The 15,286-nt window shown below is 41.6% G+C and overlaps 1 protein-coding gene across 4 annotated transcripts in view; it reads left to right on the top strand.

Annotated features, from left to right (window-relative positions):
• mib2 (MIB E3 ubiquitin protein ligase 2) overlaps positions 1 to 13,360 on the top strand; it is a 252,110-nt gene extending 238,750 nt beyond the window's left edge. For 3 of the 4 annotated variants that reach the window (XM_048240470.1, XM_048240468.1, XM_048240471.1), the window contains one exon: positions 11,796 to 11,955. In XM_048240470.1, coding sequence (XP_048096427.1) covers positions 11,796 to 11,829 — 34 coding nt within the window. In that variant the 3' untranslated portion in view covers positions 11,830 to 11,955. Of the gene's footprint in view, positions 1 to 11,795 lie in introns of all 4 variants that reach the window. The other variant, XM_048240469.1, reaches the window with a different exon arrangement.
• Positions 13,361 to 15,286: the final 1,926 nt, after the last annotated feature.

The raw sequence follows: 15,286 nt of genomic DNA, 5'->3' as shown, positions 1-15,286 counted from the left end.
GACGTCGAGCTATATCCTCACTTGAAAGAGCTTGTGTGGACAAATAGGGTGAAGAGTTAAATGGCAATGATATTATTACATACTCGTTAATCTGACTCCAATTTGATTAATAATTTGTATCACCAATCAATTACCAAGTAACCAGTTTATCAGCTATGGAGGAGAATGGCATGGCACACTACGAGAATTTAAGTTATCCAATTGGTAGGCAAATGAACTATTTAATAGGCATTAAGTCTTAAAGGTAAATGTAACCAATATCACTTCAGTTGAATGTACAAGTAAACTCACAGGGTCTACTGTAACAAAGTAGCAAATGGTAACAAAGAAAACTTAATCAATTCACAGAGGTAAACTTGACAAGTTAGAGATAACTGATACACCAGATAAAACAATAGAAACCCAGAGATAGGAAAGGGGGAGAGAGAAAGACAAAGAGAGACAGAGAGAGAGAGGAAGAGGGGAGAGAGAGGGAGAGGAAAAGGGAAGAGAAGCAGAAGACCAAGCCACAAGGGCCTAGCTCAAGAGGTGAGTGGAGATGGAAAAGAAGAGAGAACAGAAGAAGAAGAGAAGAGGCCCCAAGATGGAAAGAAGACAGAAGCCCCCTGGAGGACCAGAGCAGATCAGACTGTTGCCCTCATTACAAGTATTAATTCAAGACCAAACATGAATGTATTATTCACAACACATATTTACAGAGCAATACTGTATGATAATGAGGTTGGCCTATCTCACCAGAAGACATCAAGTAGGCCCAGGACTGAGTTATCTCTCAGTAGAGGGGCCAGAACAAGGAGCAAATGGTCACTTTATGCATGAGCGGGTGTTGGGGATCTTTGGCCATGGCCAGCTAAGACAATACAGATCAAACACAGGTATCCACACATATAAATTGAATGCAAAAAGGCATTCTTTAGAAATGCATATGGTTTGGGCAAAAGACGGGCCTTACATACTAGTGCAACAGTAATTTTCGCGTGAGTCCTGTATGCCTCGTCAGGTTGGCCGTAGGTTCACTTTCAATGTGAAGGATCGCAAGAGAAGAAAACCTGGCTGCTCCCATCATCAACCGCAGCCCGTTCCTTATATTGTTGTTTTGTGTTATTTAAATTATTTTTAAAATATCTGGTCATGCCATGCAAAAAAATCAGAGTAAAAGATAGAGTAGCTCCCTGGTTTTCACCTGAATTATCAGCTTTATTTAAGGAAAGAAACAGAGCTTGGTCACTAGCTAGAAAAACTGGAAACCCATCAGACTGGTTTGTTTTTAAACAATTTAGAAATAAATGCACATCATCTGTGCGGAAAGCTAAACCTAACTATTACTTAGACTTGATAGCAAACTCCAGATCAAACCCTGCACAATTTTGGAAAGCAGTAAACTCACACAAAAACACAACGACTAATTCTTTGCCCACCCATATCAAATATGATGACTGTCTCATATCTGAACAAAATGAGATTACCCTTTCAATAAACATTTTGTTGAAGCTGGGCATTTATTTGATAAAGAGTTTAAAGGGACTCCTCAGACAATTGACAATTGTGAGCAGTACACAAACCATGTTTCTAAGTTTACTTTTCAACCTTTCTCTCAAAGTGAAGTGTTTGAGGCATTACACACTATTGACACTAGGAGTGCTACTGGAGAAGATAATTTAGATCATTTTTTCCTTAAATTATCTGCTCCTATCATCACAAAGCATATAACACATATATTTAATCTTTCCATTGTGATGAGCATATTTCCCAGTGCATGGAAACTAGCACATGTGACACCTTTGCACAAAAGGGGTGATAGAGATTATTTAAATAATTACCGTCCAATCTCCAAATTACCCTGTTTGTCAAAGATTTTTGAATCGTTGGTTAATAACCAACTCAAGTGATTTCTTTCATGCCATGACATTAAATCCACAACAATCTGGTTTTAGAACTAACCACAGCACTATCACAGCTACCACATTAGTTACTAATAACATGATATCTGCCTTAGACATTAAAAAGCATTGTGCTGCCCTTTTTGTTGATCTGTCAAAAGCATTTGATACAGTTGATCATACCTTACTGTTACAAACATTATTGGTTTGGATGATAAGGCATGTAAATGGTTTTGTAATTATTTGTCCCAGAGGTTTCAGTGTGTTAAGTCAGGAAATGTTAAGTCAGAGTTTTTTGCAGATCACAAAGGGTGTTCCACAAGGGTCTATTTTGGGCCCAGTTCTCTTCACCATTTACATCAATGGCATTGTCTCTTCTCTAAATGGTTGTCAAGTCCACCTTTATGCTGATGACACTATTTTGTATTGCATTGCTGACTCTGTTCAATTTGCAATTGATAATCTCCAGCTTTCATTTAATGTTCTTCAAGAAGCTCTCATTAATCTTAAATTAGTTCTAAATGAGAAGAAAACTAAATGTATGTTATTTAGTAGAGCAGGGAACACTGAGGTTAATGGCATGCAAATAACCACTGTAACTGGTTCAAGGATTGATAGAGTCTCTGAATACAAATATCTTGGTATCTGGCTGGATGAAAAACTCACATTTAACAACCATATAGCTATCCTAGCAAAAACACTGAGAGATAAAAATAGGTTTCTTCTACAGAAACAAAGCCAGCCTCCCTATGGAAAGTAGAAAACAAGTTGTTGAAGCAGTTTTCATGTCAGTTTTAGACTATGGTGATGTGATATATAAAAATGCTACTGCTTGTTCACTTAAAGCCCTGTGGCTGGTTGCACAAAGCACCTTAAGTTAAGTTTTTCCCTTAAAATCTGATTTAAGGGTCCCTTAAAATAAAAACGGTTGCACAAACACCCTTACGTTTTCTCCTTAAAGGTGCGATTTGTAGGATTGTTACCGAACGTTCTGTAGGCCAAAATCAAAACACTGGTGAACGTTCTCAAGACTACCAGACGCGGGCCTCTTGTGGGTTGCCAGATGTAATTAAGACTTAGCTAATAACGTTAGTTGACCTGCAGCTGCTTTAACGTTTCTCCAACTATGACCCAGCAACACATTACAGAAACAGTGAAAACAAAAAAATACTTCTCTACCCAATGTAACATATTTAGCTGAAGTTAGCGATGCAGATGAAGTTTAGCCTAGGCTACCTGTCGTGGAGAAATATGGCCAGCTCTGCGTCAGACTTGATATTCTTCGTTTGACGAAGACGTCGCCATATCAGTAAGCTCCTCCGATGTCCACTAAATTTGTTTCTTGTTTTAATTTTGGAAATTTGCCTGCCTCTCGTAGGCGTTCATAACTACAACTGACAGCAAGTTGACAGTTGGCCTTTGCTAATTTGGCAACACAAATAGGAGGACTCGCCAGCCCATTATCAATACGCTATTCTAGAATTAATCGTTCAAAACATAAACGAAAATTCCAAGAGATTCCGCCCTGTAACTCCGGTTATAGTAATGTTGTCAAATAAGCCATTACTTCAAAATCGTGTTTCCTTACTCTCTGACAACATATGGTGATCATTTTTGGAATGGTTACCATTTATTTTCCATTATTTCCTACATACTGGACCTTTAAGGTTTCCTTAACATTTTCCCTTAGTATTTAAGGGTTTGTCCTTATCTTGTAAGAAAACCCTTAAACTGTTGCACAAATGACCTTAGTAGTCTAACTAAGGGGAAAACCCTAAGGGTCATCTGACTCTACTTTAACCATATTATTAAATTAATTGATGCTGATAAAAGTTTATTAACTACTTTTGACAATTCAAAATAAAACCTCTGTTACAGGGCTGCCAACTTTTCAAAAAACCTTGGAGTGAGATTTGGTGGGGCAATGATTCCATGCAAAGGCTTGGGCTTCAGGGCCCCCTGACACCTTGGGCCCCTGGGTCTGGGCCCGGAAGGCCCGTGCAGTAATCCATCCCTGGGACCAGGGTCCTAGAGTTAAATTAACATTGGTATCAAAGGGATCTAGCCTACTAGTAGGACCATGGGCGTCGGAGGCATTCTGAAAATGGGTGGGACAGGTTATTTAGATACTTCTATATAACAAAATAAAGCCAGCCTACGAAATGAATAAAAAGTAAATCATGCATAATTGAAAAATAACTTGATAGGCTACTTGGCTACGCAATAAGGTTTCCATTACAGCACCGCGGACGTTCAATGAACGCATGAAAGCGGATGGTTTGTTTGAAATCCCAACACTCTTTCAACTATATAAGTAATAGTGATCATCAAATACCTCCCCAGATTTCAGTGCCCATCAGTCCCAACATTTAACAATATAATCAAACAGTCCAAAAGTAAATTAAATATCAATCTAAACTGAAAATGTCATGCTTTTGAAGGCCTACAAGTATGCCGCTCCAAGAAACGCATGTCTCAAAATAAAACTTGCATAAGAAATAAAGGGCTGTCTCGAATACAATCCTGCCCCTAAAGGCCTGTACTTTGTCTTAAGACCCCGGCCATAATTTGAGGATTTACAGTATCTAAGTAGACAAACTGGCTTCAGATATCCAACAGAGTGAATACGAGATTGTGCAGTCGCTGTGGTTAGTGACGTGATGCTGTTAATGGGGAGTTTTACAAAGCCTAGCGTAAACCTATACTGTAGGTTATTATTTATTTGGCGTACCTATAAGGCTTTTTACCTTATCAAAAGTGAGGGGGACGACTGATCTCTTCAACACTGCAGGGGATTTGGCGCTTGTCACTGTGTGTGTGACAGCAGAATGGGAGAATGCGTGTAACAAAAAAAAAGTTTATGAGCGATTTACGCGCAAATGGGAGAATCCAATGAAAATGACAATGAAGCACTAAACAGATGCTGAAAACAGCACTGGTATTTCGCACGGCAAAAGTGTGTGGGGGGGGGGGAATTTAAGAAATGTTTTTATATTTTAACTTTTAAATGCATCAATCAGGTGCACTTTCAAAATAAATTCTGAGGTCAGACTTGCTTATTTTTATGGAAATATTTGTGCTGTAGCCTAAGCTATTTTGCACTTCAGAATTATGACCATGCATACACAGGTGGAATAGTTATGGATATTGCAATAAGTTCACAACCACAAAAACATATGCTAGGCCTACATTTCACAGTTCAGAAACATTTCAGTACTCCATGAAATTATGCAGAAGTGGTCACCTGTGTTATTCTGCTAGTTCATTTAAGATAATATATTGGTCATTGTAAGCCTATAGCCTACTACATGCTATTCCTTTTTCAGGATGTACCCATATCTGCATGATGTGAATGTTTGCATATGGCTTATGTCAGGCTTTATATCAATATTTGTGTCTCGTTATTTGATTTTCTTCATATTGCATTAATGTCACTTGGAAGCATGCCAATATAAATATATTAATTTATCTGTGTAAGTGGGATTAGCTGGAACCTGACAATATAAGAACCATGATAGTGGGATTATGGCTGAGCCATTTACAAAAATGTATGTAGGCCTACTGACAAATAGTTTACATTAGAATACATTATAATTTCGCCCCAATGAGGCTATGTAGAAATGTGTTGCAATTTCAAAACCGGATTAGGCTACTCAGGAACCACGTATTGCACAGAGGAATGCTTTATATCCTCGTATTCAGTACGGTTTGCGGTTTATTGTGATATTGGGTTTGCCACGTGTTGTGTGAAGGGTTAGTGAGATATTAAACCGAGAGTAATGGGTGTGCACTGTGTGCAAAATGTAAAAATGATTAGCCTAAATTGCATGTCGGTTCAATGATAATTTTCTCGCGAACCATTTATCACAGCAACTTGGCGCTAATATCATTGGAAAGCTTAGATTCCGTTTGTTCACATGATGTGTGATATCATATGTATAGGTTTAGTTTAGTTGAAACTCATCTGCCAGGTATTTGACCTACCAGGTTAACACTTCAGCGTGAAAAACACTCAATAATACTCAAAGCATACCTGAAGCCGGGGAAATGCGGGGGAGATGCGCCTGGGATGGCTTCTGAAGTAGCATCGCAAATGAGAGAAAATTTAGAAAATTTCACAGACAGGGGGTGCTCTTGAACCCTCTCACCGTCTCTGAAAGCATAACCGTGTCTCAACAGGTAGATCTATAGTAAGGCTAAACTCATTTTCCAGGCATCTGACCGACCGGGTTGACACTTCAGCGTGAGAAATTGGGGGTGTGGCGTGTGAGTGTGTGAAACTAATCAAATGCGTGTGTCTCACGGCCAATGCGTGAGAGTTGGCAGCTATGCTGTTAATATGCTTCCTCTTCCTAGGCCTATCAGAAACATGCCGTATTGTGTGGTTTACGTAGGCTAACGTTAACAATTCATGTGGATGTCTTGTTAGCCTATGAGCTTCGGTTCGGTTCGCTAGGCAAAACGTTGGTGCACTGATGACAGTCAGGACCATCTCTAACTTGCCAACTAGTATTGTTCAGTTCAACATGCTTTACTTGCTACCTGGATAATTTCCGCGACTATTAGGTAAGATGAATGATAAGATAATTAAGCTTTACTGTGTTCGGTGGGTTAACTAACATCGCGGCAAAGGCAGTTAGCTGTAGTAGGCTGCAGCTGTTGAACAATCTCCTAGTGATGGGGACGAGACCGCCTATGCCGAGTCCGAGACAAGACCGAGTCTTTGAAGGGTCGAGACCGAGTCCGTTGGTTTTCAAATACAGTCGAGTCCGAGTCAAGACCGAGTCTTTGAGGAAGCAAGTCCGAGTCAAGACCAAGACCATAAAAACATGTCAGTTTTCATATTCATGATTTAATATCACCCCAATTAATAATCAACAGTTAGGCCCAGGCTTGGAATTTCACCATTTTAGGGGCAAGGCCACTTGGCCTTCAGTTGGGCATATTTGGTGGGGGGCACAAAGGCCACATGTCAGGGCACCAAGGCCAAAGTTAACTTCTCGCAAACTGTTCACCACAGCAATTAGCAGCTAACATTGTTTAAAAGCTGAGAAAAAGCTCTTTCATGTGATGTGATACATGTGCCTGTGTGATGAGTAGGCTTAACGATTGCGAGTATTTCAACTGAGAAGAATGGGTGAATTTGGACGCACTTTCTGTCTTGCCATGTGCTGTCATTTTCTCCACTGTGTAAGACTGAATTAGTTTGCGCTGTGATGCTAAGATTATTTTGACAGGCTATAGGCTAAATAAAAATCGCTATTAAACAGACGCAAAGCAGAATATTGAAAGAAGGGGGCACCAAGGCCAACAAGGGGCAAAGACGTGGCCGCCGTGAAATTTCATTTTGATTTTTTTTTATATGAACATAAAAAAATGCGTTGGTCTCGAGGACTCAGTTTGAAATTAGGAGTCCTTCTCCTCCCACTGTGGTCCGAGACCGAGTCAAGACCGAGTCTTTGAAGGAACAAGTCCGAGTCGAGTCCGAGAAAGCAGAAATCGGTCTTGAGACCGGACTCAAGTACTACATCACTGCAATCTCCGTGGAAACTATAGAATTTTCGTGCCGGAAAATCCCTTTCAGTGCAGTAAATCCCTTATCGTTTCTCCTTAACTAAGGAAACGTTTTAAGGTATTCTGTGCAACACCCTTAAGTAAATCCCTTACCTAAGGAGAAATTAAGTCTTAAGGGTCATACTTAAGGGAAAAAACTTAAGGTGCTTTGTGCAACCGGCCACAGGACTCAGTCTACCATTCTGCCCTGAGATTCATTACTGGTGATGGCTATAGCACTCATCATTGTGTCCTTTATGGTAAGGTGGGTTGGTCATCTTTGACAGAGAGGAGACAAAATCATTGGCATCTGTTTATTTACAAAGGTATTGTTGGGAAATTACCAGGTTATATTTCAGACATTCTTGTGTGGAATTCTGGTCCCTATCAGACCAGATCAAATGACTGTTTGATGCTCAAGGTTCCTCGTGTCCACTCTGAGTTGGGAAAGTTGGCCTTTTGTTATAGTGCCCCTACTTCCTGGAATAATCTTCAGTGTAATATAAAAATGAACTCTACACTTTCCTATAATCAATTCAGATCTGTAATCACAAACCTTCCTATGTCAATTTGTACCTGTACCTTGTCATAGTATGCTCCCTGTCAGGATATTCCTAATATTACTGCCTCAGGCAGAATACCCCTTACTCGTGACAAAAGTAATTAAAAGTATGTATATAAAAAAACACAACTAAGCAAAAGACAGAAGATAAAGAATATACTAAAATACAAATTATACTAAATAACACTTAATCTAAATCAATTATAAAAACAGTATCCACATAGTGGGTGATTAATCAATCAAGAGGCGCTTGCAATGACTGAGGCAGGGACTGAGCCTGAGATTCTCTGTGCATAGTAAGGTATGGTAAGGTGCTCTGTGTGAGTGTCATGGTGATGGTGCAAATGAGTATTCTTGCACTGTTGGACTTAATATAGTTATAGATATATATTGACTTTAAGAAAAGGTGTAAGTGTGGCCACAGTTCGGCTGTGGCATGGGGGGAGGGGTTATGCATATGTGCTAATATAGCACGCAAACAGTGAGGCAGAAAGACAGTGGTAAAAAGTGGCTAGTAGACAGACAGTATCCAAACATGGAGGGGGTGAAGAGGCAGACAGACTATGCGGAGAAGTCCCTCTCCTCTTCCCTTAAGTGAAGCATTGAACAGTTCAATGGCCCTGGGGACAAATTACTTCCTCAGTCCGTCTGTGGTGCAAGGCAGTGAGCGAAGTCTCCAGCTGATCTTCTCCAGCTCTTCTGCTACACAATAGTGCTGTGGAGTGGATGACACTCATTGTCCAAGATGTTGATCAGTTTGTTCAGGGTCCTTTTGTCAGATATTGAAGTGATGCACTCCAGTTCAGCTCCCACTACAGAGCCAGCTAGTCAAGTCGCCCCGCATCTGTCAGGGTTGCAGTAAGGAGAGCTGGACCGAGGCACAGGGCAAGTCGAGAACGAGGCACACTTAAACTTGTAACCAGGAATCTTTAATGCAAATGCACACTACAACATCAATGACCGACAGGGGACTAAGGGAGACGGAAGGTTTAAATACACAGGGGTTAAACAAGGCTAACAAGGCACAAGTGGTCAAGAAACAAGAGACAGGTGAACACAGGGCTGGAAATCATAATTAAACTAGCAGACTAATAATGAGGAACAGGTGAGGGGCGGAGACATGGCAAGACAAACAAAGGAGCACATGGCTGACAGGAACTAAAACACAGGAGCACATGGCACAGGAGGTAAACAAAGGAGGGACCGGGAACACAGGATCGTTACAGTACCCCCCCTCCCTTTAAGGGCCGGATTCCAGACGGCCCAACAGAAAAAAAGGAGAAGTCCAAGCAGGGTGGGTGGAGGGGGCCAAAGGCAGGAGGGTCAGGCGGGTGGACGGCCGGTCAGGGAAGGCAGTTCAGGCGGGTGGCCGGGCGGACGGCCAGTCAGGGAAGTCAGTTCAGGCGGGTGGCCGGGCGGACGGCCGGTCAGGGACAGCGGTTCAGGGGGGCGGCCCGATGGACTGCCCGTCAGGGACGCCGGTTCAGGCGGGCGGCCGGGTGGACGGCCAGTCAGAGCCAGAGACTGTGTCGGAGCTGGATCAGGATCCGGAGCCGGAGTTGGAGCAGGATCAGGATCGAAAGCCTGAGTTGGAGCTGGAGCAGGATCGGGAGCAGGATCAGGTGCCGGAGGCAGATCTGGAACTGGAGCCGGGACTGGAGCCAGAGTCGGTACTGGTGCTTCAGCCGGCGCAGGAGTCTGACTTAGGGCTGGAGAGGTAGCTGGAGCCGAAGCCGGAATCGGGGCTGGTGCTGGAGCCTTAATCGGGGCTGGTGCTGGAGCTGGAATCGGGGCTGGAGAGGGAGCTGGAGCCAGAATCGGGGCTGGAGAGGGAGCAGGAATGGGGACTGGAGCTGGAACGGGGACTGGAGCCATGGGAGCAGGGAGGTCAGGAATAGGAAGGGCCCAGAAGTCGTAGGGAGTTGGCACAGGAGCGAGACGAAGAGCCGGCACTGGAGTGAGGCTAGGAGCCGGGACTGGAGCGAGGAGGCAAGGAGCCGGGACTGGAGCGAGGAGGCGAGGAGCCGGGACTGGAAGGCATCGAGGAGATGGGATTGGAGCTGGAATGGGAGAGGGACCCGGCCATTCCTCCCCAGAGGCCCAGTCGTCCTCGTCGGAGGCCCAGTCGTCCTCCAAGGCACTGGGGAACCATCTGATGGCGAGCCTGGTTCCCCAAAATCACCAGAAAAATGAGCAATGTACTTGCCTGCTTGGTCCTTGTTTGGGTCGGTCATTCTGTCAGGGTTGCAGTATGGAGAGCTGGACCGAGGCGCAGGGCAAGTCGAGAACGAGGCACACTTAAACTTGTAACCAGGAATCTTTAATGCAAATGCACACTACAACCACGAAACAACATCAATGACCGACAGGGGACTGAGGGAGACAGAAGGTTTAAATACACAGGGGTTAAACAAGGCTAACAAGGCACAAGTGGTCAAGAAACAAGAGACAGGTGAACACAGGGCTGGAAATCATAATTAAACTAGCAGACTAATAATGAGGAACAGGTGAGGGGCGGAGACACAGGGAACTAAGACATGGCAAGACAAACAAAGGAGCACATGGCTGACAGGAACTAAAACACAGGGACAGGTAGTAAACACAGGAGCACATGGCACAGGAGGTAAACAAAGGAGGGACAGGGAACACAGGATCGTTACAGCATCCTTCTTCTTTGTGCTTCCTCCCCAGCATACCACTGCATAGAAGAGGACGCTGGCAACAACAGACTGGTAGAACATCCTGAGGAGCTTGCTGCACACATTGAAGGACCGCAGCCTCCTCAGGAAGTACAGCCTGCTCTGCCCTTTCTTGTAGAGTGCGTCAGTGTTGGCTGACCAGTCCAGTTTATTGTCCAGGTGGAGACCAGATACTTGTAGGTGCTTACCACATCCACATTGACCCCATCAATGGAGACTGGTAGCAGAGTGGGCTTAGACCTGTGGAAATCCCCCACCATCTCCTTGGTCTTTGAAGTGTTGAAGATGATTGAGTTTGCACCATTGCTCCTGCCCATTCCTGATACACCCCACAATTGCAGTATCGTCAGAAAACTTCTGCATGTGGCATGACTCGGTGTTGTAGCAGAAGTCAGATGTGTACAGGGTGAACAGGACTGGAGAGAGCATTTTTGGTCAAAAAATGGCTCTTTTTTTTATAAATATATATATATATTTTTTTTTTGGGGGGGGGGGGGGGGGGGCTTTAAGCCTTTTAATGATAGGACAGTGGAGAATGGGAGAGAGCACAGGGGTGGGATCCGGAAAGGACCACAGGGCGGGAATCGAACCCGGGTCACCGACGTACGGTGCAGGTGCCCCAGCCAGTTGCGCCACAGCTGGGGCAAAAATGGCTCTTTTGAAAGTAAAGGTTGCCGACACCTGGCTTAGTTGGCTAAGTTTGCTGGCTAACTAGCCAGCTAGCTTATTCATCTGGGTACAACTTTGTATTGTTATGAAAAAAGTAGTGAGCTGTTGCAAGTTGTTTTACTGGTGTGACAACCAGCTGCCACTGAATGTCAATATTTTTTACTGAAATATTCAGTTGTACAGTTAATATTCTAAATGGACTCATCCGGTAATTTACCTTACCAGTCATGACTTCATACATAACCATAAACAAAGCATTGAATGTTGCAGCTTCATGAATCTTTTGTGTAAATGGGCTGCAACAGAGTTTAACAGATTTTAATGACATCTCTGGTATATAAATGTAATGATAGAATGACCACAAATGTTTTTCAGATTATTTTATGTAATCACCTTTGAAGCACATACAGACTTTATCTCTTTTTCTTACAGACCAGACAGAAGTGGACTTCAGTCCAGGCTCTGAGAGCTCTGAGCAGCACAACCTGCTGGAGCAGCTGCAGTCACGCTATCGGCAGATGGAGGAGCGTATCACCTGCCCCATTTGTATTGATAGCCACATTCGCCTTGTCTTCCAGTGTGGCCATGCCTCCTGCATTGACTGCAGTGCCGCACTGAAAACTTGTCCTATCTGCCGACAGACCATCCGGGAACGCATCCAGTTATTTGTATGACTATACTATGACTGTGCTGTCTGTCCAGTATTGGTTGTACATTTCTCCTGTTTGCTTATTGCCGTAGATATTGTGACAATACATATTGACTGGTTTTCACATTGTGATGAAGTCAAACATCTGCTTTTGCCATAGTCAGATATTAAAATTATAGTGGAAGAGTAGGTGTAGGAGATAATGTACAATACACCCCATCACTCCTCCCTACGTGTTATGTTGCAATGCTTCTCTGTGAGTTTATCATGGAATCCCAACCATTACTGTTGTTGTTTCTGTGGCATAGCAGGAACACGTGTTCTGATGTGGCTCTCTAAACATGTCACATAAAGGTTATATGCTACTTAAACATGCCTCTCATGAAGGCTGATTAATTTGGCTCTATATTTGCTGTACTCTTACCATAAAATGGACTCCCATCTTCACATGAAACTTTTTCCATGAGAAGTTTCCATGATCACATTATAAGAACAGTTAGATTATAGAAGTAAACCCAATGACGAACTGTATCACTGTATGTTAACATAATCGTTAACTATTTTTTTATGTATGTAGGTGTATTTAAAAAGGAGAAAGATCAAAATAAATTCACTTAGGACAAAAGCATCTGCTAAGAACTATAAACGTAAATATTAAGTAAAATATTTGCATGTAAAGGAGAATTCTGGCATTTTTTCAACCTGAGCCATGAGCTAGCTAAGCTAGCTGGTTAAGCACCTACAATGCATTCATATGGGGTCATACGCTAACATCAAACACTCATATTATTTCTTTACCCTGTGTGCTTGGGGCAAAGAAGCACACATGTTGAGCATTGGCAGTGGCAAAAAAAGGCTGTTTACTTTAAAAGCCAGCTGCTCCCTTTTGAATGCATAGTTCTTTAGCTATTATTTATATAAGTCATACAATGCAACAATTTTATGCCGAATCTGCTCCTTAAATTGGCTAGTATTGCACAAGCTGAGAAATAAGACACTCTCCAGTGTACCCTACTCCTGCTAGGAACCAGACAGCTATTGATTACTTACGATAAGCAGCACGATGTAAGGTTGTTCTCAACCTCCCTCATGCCATGCCTGGCTGTAAGCAACATGCTTCCTCTCAGCCAATTAAATTCTAGTAGGCCTATGCATAAATAACATTGTCATTTGAAGAATTGTGATTTCCCTCATCATTTAAGAACTAGGCCTGAAACATGAATTGAAGAGTTTGGTTCCAAAACGCCATATCCACCATTTTAATGAATTTTCATAAATATTTTTTTTACATTTTGTTTTTTTCAGTAGAACTGTAATTGGGTATTGTTATTTGATTTTACTCAATCAAAACAACACAACTGCAATTTGATTGATATGACCTGAAATACACAATTAAATAGCCTGACTTTATTGTTCAAATGACTGAATAAAACGTTTATCCTGCAGAGGAGTTGCTTATATCTCGTGACGGTGCGTCTGTAATCACGTAATCACTCCCGTAATCACTTTTAACCGTCATTACCAATTTGCAAATGATGGTGAATAACTACTCATCATGAGATGTACAGTATTTCGTAATATCTTTATTCTAATTATGTTTCCCATTGCAATCGTGCAATTTGTAATGTTTTGAATGGAAGTGCGCTGGTGTGCGTTCATTGATGATACAAGGATGGTGCGTTGTGCACCCGCCAATATGACTGTTGACAATGCACTCTTAAAATAACATATAAAACTCGCCATAGACTTCTGACCAGGTTTCTCTTGGTCAGTGGCGTAATGCGTTTTAGGTGGTGTACAATAGCAATTTTAGACAATGCGCTAGGCCACTCCCTAGGTTGTTAATTGCCACAACCCTGGGCGCATTGTTTAAAAAATAAATGTGCAAAATAAGAAAATAAACTTTGCTCCGGTTGGAAAGCGACTTTTACGCCATGCGCCAGGGTGCAAAATAGGGCCCATAGTGTTTTGGAACCAAACTGTTCAATCGGTATGTGTGTTCAATTGGTAATGGTCATCTCATAACTCCCATTCTTGTCTGCCTTTCCCTGGCAAGCATTAGGATTGTACTCATTCCAGTAAACTTAGATTACAATATTTATTTGATGAATGAATGTATTCAGTAAACTGAAAATTTGGTATCTGTTCAGTTACATTGCATTGGATAAAACAATATAATGATAAATAGTATTTTGCTGGTTTCCCACAATTGTGGGGCAGTAATGATGTTTAAGTTAATGTTTGGGATGTTTTAAACTATCATTAGTGCCAAAAATCTTTCAATGAATAGGGCTTGATAGATGTTTGATGGACAATGTGTCATTGCTCTACATGCAGAGCTGTCTGTGAATTCTTTTTTTTTTTTACCAGAGATGAAAACAAAGCAACACACAGGTGTGATATACAACTTTACTGAATACATCGCAGACAGAATCTGCACTTTTAATTAATTTTAGTGTGTACATTTATACTGTATTTCACGCATATTGATTTCAACACTTTTAATCCTAATATGGCCTTACTGTGCATTCCAACTATTTTAATGTTTGTTGAATTGTTGTTGACTTGGTGATCTGGGAAATATTTTCAATTAAATATTAAGATGTTTTGTAAAGAACTGCATCCTATCTTATCGGGGCTTAGCCTCCAATTTGTGGAGGTCCAAGTACAATTTTTAAAATACTGTTAAGTAAATGCACAATTTTGCACATTGTCAGATGGAGAGTAGGGGTTATGGCATATGCCTAAAACACATACAGTATGCATAATTCATCGTTGACTCCCCATTGTCGAGACATGAAAACTTTTAATTGACAAGGGAAGAGACAACAGGTTACCCACAAACTAGTAAAAACACTAGTTTATAAGGAAAAACAAGTTGTTATAAACATAAATACATTTGTAATAGAAAAAATAGGTTACTGTGTATTTGTAACTGTGTGTTATATTTTTACTTGTACAACCCCAAATCAAAAAAAGTTGGGACGTTGTGTAAAATGCAAATAAAAACCAAATGTGATAATGAACAAGTATTGTAAACCCATATTTAGCAGCAAAAAGCACATAGGCAACATATCAAATGTTGAAAATGAAAATTTTTACTATTTCATGGGAAATATATGATCATTTGGAATGTCATGCCAGCAACATGTTTTTAAAAAATATAGCTGCAAGCAGCAATGTGGGGGTCTAGCAATACACTAGCAGAAATGGCATTGCCATGGCAATTTGCATGACAATTGGATAAAGGATGGCTGAGATATCAGCTAAGTTA

Source organism: Alosa alosa, chromosome 4, assembly GCF_017589495.1.
Source record: "Alosa alosa isolate M-15738 ecotype Scorff River chromosome 4, AALO_Geno_1.1, whole genome shotgun sequence".
In the NCBI taxonomy this organism is placed as follows: Eukaryota; Metazoa; Chordata; class Actinopteri; order Clupeiformes; family Clupeidae; genus Alosa; species Alosa alosa.
The sequence above is the reverse complement of the archived record's forward strand: the minus strand, read 5'-3'. Positions and strand labels throughout refer to the sequence as shown.